The sequence below is a fragment of the Seriola lalandi genome, unplaced genomic scaffold (assembly GCF_002814215.2).
Source record: "Seriola lalandi dorsalis isolate HSWRI2012SDOR001 ecotype SW California unplaced genomic scaffold, Sedor1 jcf7180002054923, whole genome shotgun sequence".
In the NCBI taxonomy this organism is placed as follows: domain Eukaryota; kingdom Metazoa; phylum Chordata; class Actinopteri; order Carangiformes; family Carangidae; genus Seriola; species Seriola lalandi.
Window position 1 is genome coordinate 1,162,013 of NW_019525475.1, and position 20,213 is coordinate 1,182,225.

The following is a 20,213-nucleotide window of genomic DNA, read 5'->3' on the forward strand; positions in this document are numbered from 1 at the left end:
TAGCATCACATGAAGCTGATTATCCCTGTAATTCTCCGCCACTAAAACAACGCTGTCCTTTTTACGCAAATGACTTGAGCATGATCCCACAGGCCATGTGGCTGACCAGGACTTATGTGGATGAGTTTCTGTTTTTTCCACTTTTGTTTAGTGAATGGTCGCTGGAAAGACGGCAACAAAACGGTAAGAAATGCTTTGACATTAAGATTAAGACTAAGATTAAAAATGTTGTGCAGCAGGTTGTTCTAGTTCAGCTGTAGAAGGAATTTATTTATTTACTTCTTCCTCATTTTTAGATCCAGTTTATGTCCCATAATTTTTCTGTGTATTCCACTGAAGGTCACTGATACCTGTTTCCTATCCTAATCCTTTACCCGAGCGGCGTCTTCACCTTGTCAGCGCCACTACAGATGGACAACACAGGGATGAAAGGAGGAATTGTGGTACGTTCAACACAAAGCTCAGCTCATCAAAATATCCAGTGTTAAATTCAGATATCTAAGTCATGGCTTTATATTTTGTGCCATAGTCCATGATCAACAAAAAATTAGCATTTGTGATATTATTTGTTCAGCTGTTATAGTTGTTGTAAGACGGCAACATTTTTGCTGTTGTTTGATATTGTAGTACATTTTCTGTTAGTTCCTTTTTAAATCCGAATTTGAAGATGTAGCTTAACTTGTTGTCAACTGCTTTACATTTTAGTCTTCAAGATTTCCAGGTTTTAGGATGCTAGGGTGCAACTATAAGACTTTTCTTACAACAAAATGTACAAAATTATATAAAGAACAGTATCCATGATTTATTTTTCTGTTAGACCTTAGAAGTTCACAAACATCTTAAAAAGGTAAAATATCACATGTCTGAGTAGTAGCACCTCCACGCCTAACAGTGAGTTGTGTGTCTTAGATAAAAGATGACTGGCCAGGTTACAGCCTGGACCTGTTCACCTACCCAGAACACTACCACGAAGACATAGAGAGTGTTTACATTCCCCATGGTGTCATCATGAACAGGTAAAAAACACACGTAAACACACACAGCAGAGTGAGTTCTTAATCATTTTCCATTCATTTGTGTTTGCCCTGGTGTGATTTTCTCCTGCAGGATAGAGCGTCTGGCGAGCTACATCATGGACGACTTTGAGGACAACAATATAATGGTGCTGTGCGTCCTGAAGGGCGGCTACAAGTTCTGCGCAGATCTGGTGGAGTTCATCAAAGTTCTTGGCCGCAACTCCAACAAGTACCTGGAGACGCGGGTGGAGTTCATCCGTCTGAAGAGCTACCTGGTGGGTGAACTGCATAAAATCTATTTTTTATTTAGCCTTAATAAAACATCACAAACTTTCCTCAGATGGCTTCACAACCTGTAGAGCAAACAACACCTATGTGCTTAAATACAGGCTCTCTGAGTATTCTTTATTATTTTTTGGGCATTTTATAGATAAAATTAATGATAATTGATAATCAAAATAATGCTCACTACAGCCCTAACTTCATGCACCAAAGACACTTAAACATCCCTTATGTAACTCAGGGATGGAGCTGACTTTCGGCTCGGCCACCAGATGTCACTCTTGTTTCTGTTTAGTGAGGAAGCGGCACAGTCAGGCAGGACACCTCAAGGACGATTGATCGTGGAGCAACTGCAGAGCTCATGTTCATGAAAACACCAGCTTGGTAATTGGTGCTTTTGTTTCTGCCAAGAAGAACAGATAATGACACTGTCTAACACCTGGAATGTATAAACTGAGGCATTTTCTGTTAATGTTTGCAGTGACATCATTTTGCATTTGTCACCATCGTCACTCGTTATTCAGGGATGTATTTTAGCGCAGAGCAAATCCAAAAGGATCTGATTTATATTTTTCTGTGTGTGTCGTCAGTCCCGCTCTCCTCTCACAGCACACAGCAGACATTCAAATAGAGATAGTTTATTTCCCTCCTGGGTCATACTGAAGTCATACTGTAATGTCACGTGTTTTCTTAATAAGAAAGTAAAAGCTTGAGATTTTACTTTCCAACAGGGCTACATGAGGGTAATTCAAATAACACTGAACAAAATTTACTTCAGTACAACTTGATTTATCTGTGTTGGGGCACATTTATGCAGCAGCCCACCCCTCAGATCAACAGATAAAAATATCAAAAATAATAAGGAAATACAAAAGCATAACAACATTAAAACAAAAGCAAATCCTCAGAATTACATCAAACAACATGGCAGCAAGCAACAGCTGCCATTACTACAGTGGAGGACGGTGTCTGAGTGATGACACTGTTAGTCAATCTCACAGGTCATGATGGAGTCATGTGACCTGCCCCCAGGGCCCGGGATCTCGTCCATGTCACTGTTCCTCTTCATCCAAGTGATGCATCTGTAGCCAAGTGAATCCAACTTCAAAGCTGTCGCTCTTCAAAGCTTTGCTTCCTGCAGGGACAGACTGGGCCTGGTTCTGGTTATGTTAAGGATAATATTTTAAATTCATAGTCACCCTTTGTGCACTTGTCTTGCGTTAATGCTTTCTCGAATGTTGTACAGTAAATTCAGTAAATCCAGTAACTTAAGTTGGCTGAAAAGCAACCGTGCAGTAAAAAAAAAGTACAAAGTTCACAACATCTCCGTATGATTTTATTGAGTATAATTGCATCATATGACACATTTTTACATTCTTGTCTTCTTCTTCCCAGAATGACCACTCAACAGAGGACCTGCACATCATAGGAAGCAGGGATCTGTCTATTCTGCGTGGAAAGGTGTGTGTGGAAAGTTTGTCTCTTATCTTATAGGGTTCAGTATTCATTCATTGTCAGGTTTAGTAAAGAGAAACTACCTTGTCCTCAAGAGGGAGCCGTCAGTCAAACTGTCAGGAGGTGAACACAGGATACGCCTAATCTGAGGTTTTACACAAGAATGCATAGAGTTTATAGTTAATACAAGCGCGGACAATTACATTTTTGTGTACTTATATAATATGCAACTGTGTTACAAATATGTTTTTACTGCCCCAAACTTGCCCTCAGACCAGAACACACCCCTGCGCTTCAACTCTTGAAGCTTTCTCCTCACAATCATCCTCTTTGTGCACATCTCATGAGCAGCACTTTGTTAAAGCGGTTTGCCCTTCACCAGCCTGGCCATGAATCAGACATTTCAGGCAAACAAATGTTCCCACAAGGCAGATTTACTGACTGTTCATCCCTGTTGAGCTCTGGCAGGGAGGAGTGGGGAATCTGCAGAGGACACAGGCTGCGGCATCATGAGGAATTATCCCTCCTCGCTACATCATTCTCTGAGATGGACAGAGACTTCACTTACTCAGCTAATATGCCCACACGCATTTGCTTAAAAAAAAAAGAAAAAAGAAAGGGCTGATGTTGAATTGTCTTTACTGAGCTGTCACTTTGACTTGTTAGCTAAGATGCATTTTCGCCGCGGGTAAAAAGGTCAGCGGGAAAAAAAACACAGAGGCTGACAGGCACCTTGCACAGAAAACATGAATCACTCTGATTCGTCTGCATCACTCCACGCTCTAGTTACACTCTCTCACTTTGATGGAAATATTACACACAAACCTCCCACGAAGTCTCATATTATCTAAAAAAAAAACAATTATTAGTCATCAGTCTTTGTAAGCCTCATAAAGAAATGTTGCTGGTAGATTAGGAGTCTGGTGCTATTGATACCTCCATTAAAACCTATTAATCAGCACCATAATAATGGCAACGTAATGACAGCATAGAAGAAGTAAACGTTAAGTTGAGGACTGGGGTGGCATGAGCAGGCTCTCTGGTTTCCCAGTGGTTATTATGGAAACCTGAGTAGTTTGAAGTCATAAATGTAGAATAGTGTGTGAACTGAAGAAGGAACTAGAGGCATTGACACATGGGTGAAATACCAGTTCCTACTTAGAAAAGAAAACAACTTTATGTTCATAAAGAAATGAAAACTTTCTTCATTTTTGCTTTAAGCCATTTTTAGACATGCTAGCAGCGTAGCTCAAGGGATAGCAATGTCGGTCAGTCGATCCAACAACTATTGGATGGATTGCCGTGAAGTTTTTAACACACATTCATGCTCCCCAGAGGTTGCATCATATTGACTTTGATGATCCCCTGATCTTCCATGTAGCTGCATCATTTGTTCAATATGATTAAATACTTGCAAAACTAATTACCTTCATCTGTACTTGTGTGTTTAGCATTTGTTAGCAAGCTAGCACACTAAACTAGGATGGTGGACATGTTAGACATTGTTCCAGCTAAACATCAGCAGGTTAGCTTTGAGCATGTTAGCCTACTGGCATTAGCAGTTACCTCAAAGCAGCCTCACAGAGCTGCTAATGTGGCTGTAGCCACCCAGTCTTGGCACTAAGTCCTAATACTTACCTGGCACCATGACAGATTAGTAAAAAAAAAAGTTTTTCATAATAAACTATAAAATCCCAAACAGTTATGCTATACAGATTCAAATAATTGCCAGTGCACAGTTGTTGTCCAGCTGGCTGAACGGTATGTTTACATTTTGTAGCATGCAGCAAGACAGGTTAGTTATGTTTTCCTCTGTCTACTCTCTCTGAGTGTTATGTAACAGCGTACAGGTGTGGACCGGGAGCATTGGCCGGGTGCCTGCATTCTCTCCGATCACTCTCCCCAAACCATAGATACTCTCCACTGGCCTCACAAAGAGCCCCACACACCCAGCCAACAGGAACAAGGAGCCATTTGAAACCGTGCAGCAGGGAAAGTGTGCAACACTCGGACACTTAGAAGTGCTTTTTGCTCACTGTAGACACAGATGTTCGTTACTGTGGAGGTCAAATGAGTCGTCTGTGCTTTTCGTAAGGCATTGAAAATACTGCCAACATTGTTGCTATAGGTACCATCTCTAAGAAATGTAAATTTCACAGAAACAACCCGACCTTTATTGTCACTCTGCCTGAACAGTGTTAAAATTCAAAAGGTGATGTTTTTCTAATGGGTTTTTCTGTTTTTCTTTTTACATGTTACAAAGTGTGTGCTCATTGTTGAGGTGAGTGTCAGGTGCAAACAATCTTTCTCCCATCTGCTCTGACTTGCAGTCCAGTTTCTCTTTTTAGAATAAATTAATTCTATCAAGCATGCCCTTCAAATTTCCACCTTGTTTGATGCCGTTTCGTTTGAACTTCTTTTAGTTCTTTAGAAAATTAAGAAGCCATTGTGCTTGTAAGAGCCACGTCTCCTTTGCTTCTGGTCTACAAAAGGACAAAAGGAACAAAGTCTTTGAGATCATGTTTCACTTGTAAAAGTTGAACACATAAGCACACTATCACAAGGACTGTTTACCCATAAGAAGATGCTGTCAAATCTTCAAATGCAAAAAACCTAAAATCATGCCAGTATTTACTTCAACAATTGTAGACAGTTTAGAAGAACCGCTCCAGTGTCGTATCATCTCTGAAAACAAACAAATAAATCTAATCCTCATGTCATGGAAAATTTTCCGTGTTACTTCTTATAAAAAGTGGAAATTTCCTCTGTTTATAGAAAAAGCAACAATAGACATGAGACAAAAATGATTCAGCAGAAGTAAGAGTTCGTGCAGAAGATGTACTCATTCATTTCTCATTAATACATTAAACATATTTACTCAAGGGGGGAAATATTTAATGGAAAACTTTAGAAAAAGGAATATCTTAGTGTCATTTTCCTCCTCTTTGAAAGTGTTCTGCACTCAAATGTCCCACGTCCCTCCCTCCTCATCATCTCTCCCCCTTTCCTTTGCTCTTCCCCTCCCTAAGGCCATAGTTGACACAGGAAAGACCATGAAGGCCCTTCTGAAGCATGTGGAGACCTTTGAACCCAAGATGGTCAAGGTGGCAGGGTGAGCCAGTCATTCAATCATCTGTGTTTTTCCCCACCGGTGGAAATGCCGAGCGTGTGACGAACACTAGAAGAAGATATCGCTGGCCCACAGTCACTATCTGGTGTCCGTGGGCAGTTCCTCTGGCGCTCCTGCGATCACAGACACCAGATAAACATCTTTCCTCACACATGGCTTGCGTTGAAAGTTATTTCCTCTTTTACTGTGTATGTAACTCTGTCCAAGTGTTAGCAGTTTCATCTTCGGATGGGGATGCTTTTTTAAAAAAAAATAAACAGAAAGTTACTGTAACACGTACTGTTACACTTTGGGAATAAACTTTTTGTTTTAACATGTGTTTAGTCTGCTGGTGAAGAGGGTCCCTAACATGGCTGAACGTCTGACAGACTGTGAGTATTCCTGATGTTTGTGATTGCTTTGTCAGTAACAGTGAATCATGTGTTTTTGTGATGTTACTCAAAGCTCAAGTGGTTTTCTTAGCAAGTATGGTTGCGCACAAACTTTCATCATTAATGGAGTTATTTATGAATTTTGCTATTGCAACATAGCCAGCGTTAGCATTAACAGCTGTTTACTATCACATCTTTTCTTCTACTGAAGCTAGCACGCTAACCAGCTAGCGACTCACTGTAGCTTCCAATCTGCAGTGAAGACGCAGCGCTGCTCAGAGGACTTATTATAACCTGTTGTGTTATAAAGCCAACGACAGCTGAAGCTCTTTTCAAGCAAAAGCGTCTTTAAGTTTGTTTTCTTGAAACTAAATCTGTAGATTACTTGTCCCACCACAGTTAGACAAAAGTCTAGAAACTGGATAGACTTATGAACCATTGCATAAAGCTGGAGTGTAAATACAAAGATAGTTCCATCAGTGTAACTACTACATGTTCAACATTTCTAAAGCAGATGTATATTATTGAAGTAAAGTTGTCGCAGGCAGCTGTGACAGAGAAAATCTATAAATGAACTGACCACTGATAATCCATAGAGAAATACTGGATTTATCATGTTACTTATTCAGATCCTCGTCTGTGTTTGTTCTGATAGATGTTGGGTTTGAAATCCCCAACCGCTTCGTTGTCGGCTATGCGCTGGACTACAACGAATACTTCCGTGACCTGAATGTAAGTGAGTGAGTCCGCTGACTCCGCTGCACACCGCACGTGACCTTTTGAAAAGCTAAGAGAAAGGGATGAAAGAGACAGGGGGGGGGGGTAAACACAGCAAATCAAAGAGATGCACTCCTCTGCCCTGAAACCTAAACTCACCCAATACGTGTCCTCCCTGCCTGAGGAGACTTTACAGGAGAGCTCAGATCTGTTCAGCTGGTTTCTGTTTGTATGTGAAAGGGAGAATGTGTGCAAGGTGTTTACTCATAACACTGTCATTCAAAGCAGTACTCAGTGTTGTGTTGGTTTCTGTCAAGAACTTCAAGTGCTTGTCGCTTTTTCTCACAATATCAGCCCAATAATCAACCCATGACCTACACTGGGTGTTTTGACCCATGTAGTGTGTAATAATGGAAGACAACCCATACTGGCACCCAGGATGTCTCACAAGGCTGCGGTGGAGGACTAGCACATCAGGATTTTTAGCCATGCTAGCAGCTAGCAGCTCAAGACTGAAATATCTCATAAACTCTTAAATGGATGCACATGAAATCTTTCGGAGGCATTCCTGGTCCCGAGAGGATGAAACCTAATGACTTCAGTGATACCTTGACTTTTCCCTCCTTTTTAGTGCCACCATAACATTGATAAATTAAGATGGTGAACATGGTTAACATTATACCTACCTAACATCAGCATGTTAGCATTATCATTGTGAGTATGTTAGCATGCATATATTAGCATTTAGCTAAAAGCACTTCTTTGCCCAGGTATGGTATCACACAGCTACTAGCATGGATGTAGACTCTGGTCTTGTTTCGCCTCCTCCTACCTCATTTGGTGATATCTACCACAAAATCCATGATGCCACGGTTGTTAGTTGCCGGTTGACATTCCCAGAAGTCTCTCTCTGGCTCTTATCTCCTGATCACAATTGCACAATAATTAGGTTGTGGAAAAACTGCAAGCTATGAATGTCAGGGTTCAAAGTGTCGTCAGCATTTCTAACATTTTTCTTGGCCACGTTGCCGTAGGAACTATAGGCATCTGACATAGTAAATAATGTCGTAGTCCGGCCTTTCAGTTATTTTTCTTCTGACCGCTTTCATTGGTCCTTTAAACAATCTCACTCCTCTACAAGCTTCGGGTCAGGAGTGCAACCTTTCCTCTGTTTTTCCTCGTCGCACCCCTGACAGCTAATTTCAAGCCATATTTCTATCAGTCTGAAATTAGTAAATGCAAACCTATGTGAACTCTGCCATTTTTATATCTGCAAAGGCGTGACCTCAAATTTACCTCTGACTCATGTGAAACACTAAGCCTACACTGACTCCCATAGCTGTGTGTGTGTGTGTGTGTGTGTGTGTGTGTGTGTGTGTGTATTCATATGGGTGTGTGTGCTGCACAGACTGCATGTACTGTATGATTGTGTGTGTCTCCTGTGCATGTTTGAGGGGGGTGGTATTCATTAGGAAAGTTTGAAGGAGTGTGACCTGTGGAATGTAGAGGTTAGGATCTCATTATCAGGCAGAGCTGAAGCTTCCCTTCTTATCTGTCCTCATTCTACAGAAGAAATATGAGTTGAACCCCTGGTACACCCAAAGTTAGATTAATGACTGTGTCATATTGTTGTAATTTACCTTTCTCTGCTTTCAAATTGTTGCATGCTTCATCTTTTCATACTGTATGCGGCATGTTAAAGCTCTCACAACATGCTGAGATTTCCCATAGGACAGGGTGACCCTAAACGCATATTTTGCCATCATCACGTGGAACATTTTTAGACAAGATTGATCCATACTGTAATATAGATTTAACGTTAGATAAGACAAGCTAATTTTTCTTTCTCCTGCCTCCTTTTCTTTCAGCATATCTGTGTTATCAGCAAGACTGGAAAGATGAAGTACAAGGTGTGAGGGGCATTAAAACCATAATTTATGTCCAGTTTGTGTGCCATCTTCAGCAGCAAGCAAAGGTTCACTTTACTCTCCCATGTCTTTATTCTCCCAACGCTTCAGCGTTAATTTTTTTTATCTCAAAGCAGCCAATCCAAATTTTTTGAGGGACTCTTAAATTTGAAAAAAAACAAATATTTCATGAGGTGTAATTGTTGCCTCATCACCTGTTTTTGTTTATCGTCGAGATGCACACAAACAAAGAAATTGATAAATGGGAGAAAGAAGCGCTTCCCACCAGGAGAGGACGTTGGTGACAGATGGAGAGAGCTTATGGACGCTGGCATCCTCGTGCCTGGATGACGCCCACTCTGACTCATGGAAAACACACAGTGGGTGCAGCAGGCTGGCGCGAAACAGAGTCTCCGCACCACACTGTATCTGTTTGTTTCCAACTGTAAACAGACCGTACTGGAATAATACATGAGATTAATATGGCAAAACCATCATTTGTCATATATAACATAATATTTTATACACTAAAAACACACATCTAAACTTGTATTTGTGTATTTTATATTAAATGTTGAACTTTTTTTCTTTTTTTTTACATTTACTGAGCCACTACAAGTCACTGCAGCTCTAGAATATGCAGACAAATTCCCTGTGCAGGAATATGTATGTGCACAGTTTGACAGAAGAAAGCTGTTTTCACATTCATCTGCTGAAGGAGGAACGTTTCTCTGTGATCACCTGGAGTCTGAGAAGTGTACGTACGAACGTGGTTTTGTGACGTCACAATTAGTTTGGGTCAATCATGGTCCAAATGATTTTGAGTAGATATCTATATCTATGTGTTCTGTCTGGAGGAAGTCTATAATGGAAGCTAAACTTTTGAAACCCATTGTTTCTTTCATTGAACATTCCTCAATTCCTATTGAAAAATAATTTCTTCATTCCACTGAATCGCAGATAAACAAACATTAAGGATTTTGTGTTTTTACAAGGTTTATAGTCCTGCAATTAAACTCTGAGCCCTTGATCTCTGGGGGAGACAGCTCAGTGTAACGGCTATAGAAATCAAAATACCTGCACACTCAGTGCTCTGAACTACAAACGTACGAGAGACACACACTCACTGAGGTATTTTCTGTGTTCTGTTGCCATTGTTGGGGTGACTAACAGAGTCAATTGTGCATGTCGACAGACAGACCAGATCATACTTCACTGCACACGGTGTGCACTCGACGAGTGTTATCATGTGGCTACGCACTCTTTAGTCTTAATCACCTGAAACTCCAAACAGCCGGCACATCACACAACAGGCTTTCATGTACACACCGAGGCATTATTCTAGCAGTGTAAAGAATTTAGGTGATTTGTGATTACCTTAGGATTACAGCACCTCCACTAAAATATGGTGAAATAATTAGAATCTGTTGTGTTTACTCTGGGAAGAAGTGTCACTTAACCCGTGCACCCTTCACTGCTCCATGTAAAAACCGCCGAGGTCCACAGAGACTAAAGGCGTTAAGTGAAGGATCATATATTATCACCATGCTTGTTCCATACGTTGTTGTGTGATTCAAAAGTCAAACTATACCGTGTGTGTGGCTTTTCCTCCTCACTTTTTTACAAACACGTTTCTAAGCCAAAAAGTAATGGTCCAGCGCCAGCTCTCCAAGTTAAATGACCTGATAAATGAGTTGCTGTGTGGATAATACGAGTGAGTGCAAACAAAAGAGAGTTCTGGGAGGGTTGGAGCACTCTGTTTCCATGTTGTGCTTTCAAAATGCTCTCAGGTTTCACAAATGAAGTGGTAAACAACACCTTCCCTAATACAGTCAGAAGAGCCCTAAATGCAGGCAGGTTTTATCACTTGTCCTTGACCCCTAAGGTGCAGAGGAGTGAGATAAGGAAGACGAAAAGAAGCTCAAACAAAATTACACAGCTTTTTGGTTGTGTGCTATCCGTGCATCTGGAGCCACAAAGACCCCCATTGTACCTCTGGCCGCAGCCCCATGTGTCCTTATCATAAAAAATCAGCACTTGGCAGTAGTGGTTAACTTATCCCAGCACTAATGCCCCCCGCACTGCCCTGGGAACCTGGAGGCCATTGTCTTTCACCTTGATGTTGGGTTTGTTGAAAGCAAGACGGGACAAAAAGCCTTGCAGGTTTCACATGCTGCGGCTTTTGTCGTGGCCCGTCAAGGGAACAGAGGATGGGGCCGACCGCAGAAAGTAGGCTACAGGTAAACTGCGCTCAGAACAAAAGGAACAAAACGGGAATTGTACATCTGAATGGCCACACATCCATGCGTTTGACATATGAAGCCTGTGGTTAGAGACGGAGCCGTAGGATTTGATTTCACCAGCTCAACAGATAGAGCATAATCATTCCACAAACCAATAATTTTGTTGTCCCACCTTCACTGTCTTAACTGATAAGATTGATACCAATAGTGCATACATTGAATATGCTGTGGCTAGCAGCTGGTTAGCTTAGCTTGGCACAAGGACTGGAAATTAAGAAATAACTAGCCTTATGTGTAGGACTATTTCTTCTCTGGGTGCAGTGACCTCCTGGACTCTTACATATTAGTTTTTGTATGTCTTAAACAAGACACATGTATTAGGTGTTAATTAGTGAGCTTTAGAGGTGCTGATTGGTGGAATTTTCCACCTTTAATCAAAGCCAGGCTAACTGTTTCCTCCTGCTACCAGTGTTTGTGCTAAGCTAAGCTAAGTATCTCCTAGCTTACAGCTTGTAGCCTATTTGTGTATTTCCCAAAAATAATGTCAAACTATTACTTTGAAGTTAGACAACTTCAGTGTCCTTCAGTGTGTGTGCTTCTGCTGCATTTAAGATGAATAGACCAGACTTCATTTAAAATCTAGGTCATTTATTTGATCAGAAGTTTTATCCACGCTAAAAGATTACAGTCTTCGTTCCCACTTTGGAACTTAATGAATACTGCTTCACTGACGCATCTTGGTTCACAAATAGAAAGAACATCCTCCCCGGCGTTCATTGTGTTCCAATTAGGGACTGGCTGGCCAGAGGGCTTGATAGATTGACTGCTGCTGGGTTTCATCCAGTCATCAAACTCGGTGCCAGATCCACTTACACAACCTGGAGTGGGGAGTGATCTTCATCCTCTTAAACTCTCAAACTCAACTAGAGCTTAAACAAATCCTTAATGAATGAAATTATATACGTTGAGTTTAATGACTGTAGCCTTGCCTGACGAGTGTTTGTGCATGAAGGGTTGTTGTAAACTGGTTTCCACAAACATAGCATGCTGTGCTGCAGAGTCATTTCCACCTGTCCTAATCGTAACGCTGCTGGGCTTTGAACTTGGGCTTCATGTGATGTCCTAATCCAGCCAAACATTTTGCTGCCACGAGAGAGCTCGTAATCTCTCTTCTGCTAAATGTTTGAGTCACTCTGATTCTGCAGCTACACATTTGGTTTAAAGGAAATAGGAGCCAGTCTTTTAACAAAACTTTAAACAGAAACTACAACCATGCTTTAGTGAACAGTGAACCATACAAGGCAGCACAACAACACATACAACTACACAATAGACAGACATACAGTCATTACAGTAGACTACAAACTGACCACAACAACTCATTGATCTCAACTCCTCTGTCCTCACTTTGCCATTCATAAAAACAACACTGCACTGCATGCACGCCTGAAGCTCCAACAGTGCTGTGCACACAGGAGAGTGTGCTGATGGAGTGGGCCAAGTCCTTATTTTGGGAAAGTACCACAGAAACAGAAACCAGTAAAACTGTTTTATGGTTTTCTTGTGAATTTTTATACACACGTGTAATCCATAGAGTTACAGATTGTGGTGTTGTTTGTGTGGGAAAACAGAAATACTTCATTCCTCTCACTGCCTGCTGAGTTTAGCCTCTAATGCACAATTGCACTTTATGTCAAATCAATACAATCCTCTCTCTGCATTAATAATGTGCTACGGGTTTCATAAACAAATTGCATTAAATGAAGAATACGGACCTCATGTTTACCATCACATAATGCGAGAGTCCCACTTACATCAGTTTAAGTTGTCCATTGTCTGGACGAGGGTGCACCAGATCTTTAGACAATAGCTCTTCTCTGAAACCAGGGAAACCTCGCCACAGTATGGGTCAAAAGAGTCCTATTGTCCTATCTTCTATTGTGCCGCTGGAGTAGCCTGCAAACAGAACACTGTCAGCCTTTGTCTTTGTCTGGATCAGCTGTGCAGCGCTTTTTTTTTTTTTTCATGCTCTGTGGAGTCCCATGTGGCTGCCATGCCCTACATGTCACCATAATAAAGTTAAGGACACTGCTGTTACAGTTGATAATGGATAGACAAATATGTTTCACCAGTTGAACGTTAGGAAATTGGAGAGCTCAGCGTATGTGTGGGCCTCAGGGTTTTTTTCCCTGCCGTTTACAATGATGTCCCTGTGATTGCATTTGCTCACTTTAAACGGTCTGAAAGGCTTAATGTCAAAGTGTGGGAATGAAGTGTTTGTCAGCTAATGGCTAGCTGTTTATTTAAATGTATTGTGTGAGTGTGTAGCGTCACTGAATACCAATCATGTTCCATTAGTTCTGGAAGAAGTATTCAGATCGTTTACTTATAAGTAGCAACACCACCATGTAAATATACTCTCCTACAAGTAAAAAATCTTACTTATATAGTTATTATTAGTATAGTATCCAGTACACAGAAATGTTCAGTGTTTCTCTCTCAAACGTAGTGGAGTAGACGCATAAAGTAACTAAAATAAAACGGTAAATAAAACCGTAACTCTAATGTGAGATGAACTATGCAAAAACATGACAAACATTCAACAGGGTTTGGGAAAAGTACTCAGATTTTTAATTTAGTAATTCACAAATACTCCTTTACAAATAAAAGTCCTGCATCCAAAATTCAAGAATCAAGAGTAAAAGTACTCATTTTGCACAATTGTTGCTTTTAGAGGTTTATATTGTCATAAATATTGTTTTTGACAGTATAAAATGTCATTGGGTTATTATTAAGTAAAAAACATTTTTATTGGTTTGGCTGTAATTTAAACTACTTTAAATAGTGCTATATTTTTGTTGCATATTTTATAAGATGGTGATATGCTTTGTGTGAAAATGTTATATCTGTAAAGATTCTAGTAACTGTAGCTCATAAATACATATAGTGGAGTAAAAATGAATATATGTAATAATTTGTCATCATTTAAGTAAAAGAACAAGTTCCTCAAATTTTATTTAATTCAGAAATGGACTAAATGTACTAAGTTACTTTCCACCATTGTTTTCAACTAGATATAAGATAAAATACTAGGTTTCTATAGGAGTAATACAGGAATACTACAAACATCACTGATTTGCAGCCAGTGACCAGTATGGACCAGCTTCCACTCTTCATTGGAATTGTTATGTAACAACATCTCCAATTGGCCCGCTTCAAAATTCCAAATTTAAACTGGCCATCCGATTGGACGACGTCCTGCGAGGGGGGCAGGCGTAGGGGCGGGGCTTCGGCAGAGTCAGGAGATTCGTCAGTCTCTGTACAGATTGTCGCGCCGCCAACCGGGGACCACGTACGAGTACACGTTAGTTTTTTTTTTTTTTTGTTTCTATTTCGACTATTTTAGCGTCAAACCGAAGCTCGGAAATGAAGGGAAATGAATGAACACTGGAGGTTTAATTTTCGTCGGGTCTCCCTGGCGAAGGAATGCACACTGGAGGGCGTTTACCATGTTTTTTCCAGTGTGTTTTTCCTAACAGGTAGTGAGCCTCAGCGGTCAGTCAGTGTAGCTCTGAAAGGAGACTGAATATCCCGCTTTGTAATCTCTTGACAGCCTTTTTCTTTCTGGACCGACCGAAGCTTTTTTTAAATTTTTTTGCTCTCCTCAGAGAAATATGGACAGCGCGTGCGTTTTCTCGTCTGGTATTCGTTTTTTGAATTTGTAACAGGTAGGTTTTGGTGTTTGTTTCACAATTAACAGCCACAGCAACAACCTGTCGTCCGCCTGGTGATCCTGTATTTGTCAACAGCGACCAGTAGTAACAACCACAAGGGGATTTTTTTCTTGCTTAAAGCGAGTGGAAAAATAAAGAGAGAGAGAGAGAGTATTTATCTGCTACTGTATCCGGGCTGTGTATATTTAGCGTTTGGCTTGATTCATGATGGCTGGTGTGGCGCTTTTTACACCGCAGCCCTGCATGTCTTGTTGTGGTGCACTTTCTCTTCCATACAGAGCCGTGAATTCTGCTTTTATTTGACATGCATGTCTCGTTTTGTTCATCCCCCTCCCCTCCCCTCCTCCCCACCTGTGTGCAATTTATATTAATTAGAGGTGTCACTCCTAAAGGCATTTCTAATCAAGTTTATAAAATAATAGACAATAACCTCGACTATCCACCTGCCATTACTCACTTTTATTCACATAAACTCTCCATCCATTGAACTGGAGCTATTATGAGTGTCTACCATTCATTTCATAGTAGAACAAGCTTAAACTCATGTTGCACCGTTGGAAAATGACTAAAGTATTACTCTGTGTACTCTTTATATTGGCCTCAGTGTACTTTTATTTTTATTGCCCCGATGATATCACTGTTATTTTTATAAATTAACTAGGATTTAAGGCATTATAGGACCTTTGCAGAGGTATTATTTGGCAGTGTTATCTTCATTCAGTGTTGGCACAGTTAGGAGGTTATGCTGTCCTTGGATGACCAGGCTCATCATAAATTTAAGGACTTGGAGCTTTGATGTGACATTTAATGCCTGTAGTATTTTGTTTTTTCCAAAAGTGCATTTCAGGGTGTCTGTTATTTCTTCTTGCATGGATATTGGGCTGTGTTGAGATGCAAAGTTGAAATGCAAAGTGTTGTTAGTCCTTACCCACCGGACTTCAGCTCTGTGACCTGCATGGGACAGGATCAGTGCACAAATGTTCATTCTCTCCTGCTTTTATTTCACTAACTTGTTTATTTCATGTCCAGATTTCAACCATTGACGGACATGACGAAGGAGGACGGTGTGGATTAGGATCTTTTTTCCTTTTTTTTCTTTTTTTCCTTCTTGTTTTTTTTGTTTTTTTTTTCTTTTCCTTGGCTTCATCCTCCTCACCTCAATGTGGGCTCTTAAGGACTTCTTCCTCCTCTGTGGTTTGAAATGAAAAGATGGCAGCACGTCGGAGTGATTCACTACAGGACAATGAGGAGCGTAAACACAAAGCCGTAACTCCGTCTTGCGAGGTAAGACTTTTGGAGAGAGATGTGTCTGGAGCTCAGGCTGTTGCAGTTCACTGTACAGTCTGTTCAAGCACTTGTTTATGAGTGTGCATGCTTGTGCAGCTCCGGCATGGTGGCTATTGATTCTTTAGCTGATAAAGTGTGCGAACAGCTATCTGTTGACACATAATGTGTATAGATTGGAGTCTCTATATTTGAAACAGTGGAAGCTTTGTGCTACTTTACTGGTGTGCAAAACACATGCATGTGGATTCACCAGTTATAGCTATTACCTGAATAGCTGTGAAGCATCCATGAATACCATCAGACTACTTAACAGCTGTAACTTCATCAGCTGTTTACAAAGGTGTTCTCACTTTCAGAAAACCCTGTGACATGCCGCACAAGTTACAAAGTGTGTCATGCACTCAGAGGGAGAAACAGAGCGAGTGTGAGCTAAGTGTTGCAGCGAGCTGCCAGTGTTTGGGGTGATAGGGTTCATTTTTTTTCCCCACTCTGACAACTGGTTAAGTGCACAAAGACAGTTTTGTACTTGCTGTGCTAATCTTACTGGGCCTTTTTGCAGGTCTGCATGCCAAACTCTCATAAATGGCACATTGTAGAGCTCATCCTTTTCCTCTTATGCACGGTAGCTTCAGCTGTTACATCATCGTAATCATCATCATGGTCCAGCGAGGCTTGATGCATGTCATAACAGCATCGCAGCGGTGGCATGTTTTGGATTAATCCATCATCAGAAAATGGCAACGGTACTGTCTCTGCGCTGTAATCCTCTTACTATGTCAGAACCAGCTGAGGATGGACGACATAAATCTTTGGGAACGGGGTAAGGCAGCGTCAGAGTTTATGAAATGTTTGATGGGAGCGAGGGGGAGCTCAGAGCACAGGTGTTTGCTAATGTTATTTGCTAAAAATAGATCCTAATTAGAAGTTAAAGCATGATTAGTGTTTGTCAGAGCCAGTGAGGGGAACATCTGCATCAGTGAAAGTGGTTGCTGCTTCCTGTTCAATTCCGTGTGTCGTCTCATCGTCAAATGATAAAACCTGTTTTTTTCCCCCTCTCTTCCCTCCGGCCGCAGCGAGTGTCACTGAGCTGCGGTTTTCCTCGCATCCGTTCCTGCTAATAAATGTTTTCCCGTAACATCGTTTAACGTTCCCCCGCTGATTAAAACTACAGCTCACCACAGCATAAAGAACTCCCAGCTGTTGAGCAGAAGCATCAAAAATACATAAATTACTTCTCGTTACAAGCTCCTTCTCAGGCTCCGATACTCTGCAGCTTTACTCAACTTTAAATCAGCTGGACCCACAGATTTTCTTAGGGCAGTTCAGCTTTTCCGATTGGAAAATAGGCGTCGTCGAGATAAGGATGCCGTGTGCAGAAAGACAGCAGCAGATTAGAAAACTGGACGTTGCAGGTGCATTTGATTTTATCTGTTTCTGTATAATCTTTGAGGACCGGAACAATATTGCCACACACCTCTACATCGATGTAGAAGACGTGAGTCACCTGTGAGTCAGTCGTTTAGCCTGATAGTTCGCATCCTAAGGCTCGACACGGGAGGGAGGCTGGTCTTTTATTATCTACCTGATGCCTCCTACAACACAAACACAAATCTCACCCAACTTTCAAGCTTCACTGCTCATGAACTGCCCCCCCCACCCCCCCTCACCCTCGGGCTTTAATGGGAGCTGAAACCCCAGGCGGGAGGAGGCTCCCCTCTGTCCCCTCCTCCCCTGCATCATCCCGGCTCGCTAATGAGGGAGATTGCAAGGAGTGTCTTCTACTCTCCCCCCAACACACACACACACACACACACACACACACACACACACACACACACACACACACACACACACACACCCCACCCTGCTACCGTCAAGCTATGGTAGCAACACTGGGGTAATTTAGGCACAGCTGCCCCAGTCATTAATAGAAAAACACCCCACGTGTATAACGTCTGCCTTTCTTTCTCTCTCTCTCTCTCTCTCTCTCTCTCTCTCTCACTCTCTTGGCTTCATTCACATTCCCTACCTCACTCGACCCTGGCGTCACACTGATACGAGCGGGCTGGTTATGAAGCAGCTGAGGCCCCTCAGTTTTATACATCTTAGAGAACGACTTGAAAATCAAAGTGACTTTCTTCTCTCTTGTAGAATCAGGGCGGCAGCTAACGATTATTTTCATTATTCATTATTAATAATTAAAGTCCATAAAATCTCGGAAAATAGTGAAAATGTCTAATAAGTTCTCGATTATTATTATTATTATTTTTTTAAAGCAAAAATGCCAGAAATGCTCCAATTTCCAGCTTCTCCATTGTGAGGATCTCCTGCTTTTCTCTGTCAGATCATTGTGAACTAAACATCTTCGGGTTGTGGACAAAAGACGATGTGTGTTGGTCCAAACAATTACTCATTTAATCAAAACAAAAAAATCAGCATATGGATCGATGCTCTAAATGGGAGTCGGTCTCTGCCCATATAAGCACTTGGTACTTCTCTTTCGCTGCTTCTCTTTTCTCTCTTCCTCATAATTTCAGTTTCATATTTTCAGTTTTAAATAGATTTTCTTGGCACAGCCTGAAATAAAAGTGTGTGTCGCCAGACCCAAACCCACATGGAAAAGAATCACAGTGGATAAAAGAAAAGTGGAGCATTAAAAAGAAAAACAAACAAACAGAATGCTGGAACCGTCCAGCATGTATTGATCATTGCCCTCGTTCATGTTGGGGAGGATGGGACCAATGGTGATGTTGTGAGTGCTGGTGATGCTCTCTGGTCTAAATATAGCCCCCCCCCCCCACCCCACCACTACCACCACCGCCACCACCACCACTGAGCAACATGCTTGTCTTTCACCCGTCCTCTATTCCCCCGTGTTTTTTAGTGATGCTATATTTAACCCATGGAAAGATGAATGCTGTGCGCGCTGGAGAGGGAAAAAAAGAATCACCGTACTGGAATCGCTGTTCGTTTTTCTCCTGGATGGAGACGTGGATGTCGGTCAGGACAGTATCATTAAAGGGGTCGGGGAATGTGACAGTGGTCAGTTATGGAAACTTGAAGGCCTCGATGTCAGTCTCTTTCCACATACATGCCCAGCTGGACACATTTAGCGTCAAAAGAGAACTGAAATTTCCAGCGTCACCTCCCAGTCCCTAATTAAGCTTCCAGTCCGACGGGTTATTTTAGTCACTGCAAGAAAAAAGAAAATCTTTACCAAACACGTTACAGCATCTCCAAAAAAAAAAAGGAAATGACCAGTATATTTATCAGCATTTAGAGCCGTGGCAGTTCATCAATCAAAGCGGCGACAAAATGATTTTCATTTGCATACATTTGAAAGGCAAATGTGCCTCGTGCAGCACATCCAGGGTTCTTTCATATTCAGCAAACAAGACACTGACCTGGACGTGACCTGGCTCCTATTTTAGCACATACACTCACAGAGAGAGAGAGAGTCAAGAGTGTCTCTGAAGGGTTTCCCCCGGTTTGGAAACACCAGATCTGCCTCACAGTTCATCGTTATTACCGTCAAACTGAAACCGGAGTGTGTGTGTGTGTGAGTGTGTTTTGGCATCGCTCATCGGAATCGAACTTCCCAGCTATTGTCGCTATTTTTTTTTTCCTGGAAGAGGCAAAAAAAAAAAAAAAAAGAAAAAGGAAATTGGTACGCGTGCTGCGTCAGACTCAAGGTCACCTAAAATATGTGAGCATATGTGTGTCGGGTGGCCACCTTATCGTTTCCTCTCATTGGGATTGGGGAGGGGTGGAGGGTGTGTGTGTGTGTGTGTGTGTGTGTCATCCCTCAGTCTGCTAAAAGACCAGACGCCATTACTCCACTGGCCACATGGATGGATGGATGGATGGATGATTGATGGATGGATGCGTAGAGGGAGGAAGGGAGGGAGCAGGAAGGAAATGAGGGGGAGGAAAAAAAAAGTGCCACCCTTTTTCTTTTTCTTCTTATCTCTTTTTTTTTTGTTCTCTCTTCTGCCAATTGGCTCAATGTCACAGCCTCTTCTGCCTGGATGCCCCCACCCCTTTTTTTAAGATAAAAGAAAGGGAGGGAGG

At 41.6% G+C, this 20,213-nt stretch overlaps 2 protein-coding genes across 3 annotated transcripts in view; both read left to right on the forward strand.

Moving 5' to 3' along the window:
• The first annotated feature begins 34 nt into the window (after positions 1-34).
• Positions 35-9,462, forward strand: prtfdc1a (phosphoribosyl transferase domain containing 1a). 2 transcript variants are annotated; one of them, XM_023431452.2, is made up of 10 exons: positions 43-183; positions 340-443; positions 910-1,016; positions 1,108-1,291; positions 2,694-2,759; positions 5,017-5,034; positions 5,783-5,865; positions 6,208-6,254; positions 6,910-6,986; positions 8,840-9,462. In XM_023431452.2, the coding sequence occupies exons 2-10, from the start codon at positions 411-413 to the stop codon at positions 8,885-8,887; spliced, it is 663 nt and encodes a 220-aa protein (XP_023287220.1). In that variant the 5' UTR covers positions 43-183; positions 340-410; the 3' UTR covers positions 8,888-9,462. The 2 variants fall into 2 exon arrangements, with proteins under 2 accessions (XP_023287221.1, XP_023287220.1); XM_023431453.2 differs by lacking the exon at positions 5,017-5,034 and having other exon boundaries at positions 35-183.
• Positions 9,463-14,474: 5,012 nt separating this feature from the next.
• arhgap21a (Rho GTPase activating protein 21a) overlaps positions 14,475-20,213 on the forward strand; it is a 79,640-nt gene continuing 73,901 nt past the window's right edge. The window contains exons 1-2 of the mRNA XM_087169948.1: positions 14,475-14,849; positions 15,885-16,139. Of these exons, the coding sequence (XP_087026074.1) occupies positions 16,065-16,139 (75 nt within the window). The 5' untranslated portion in view covers positions 14,475-14,849; positions 15,885-16,064. The remainder of the gene's footprint in view (positions 14,850-15,884; positions 16,140-20,213) is intronic.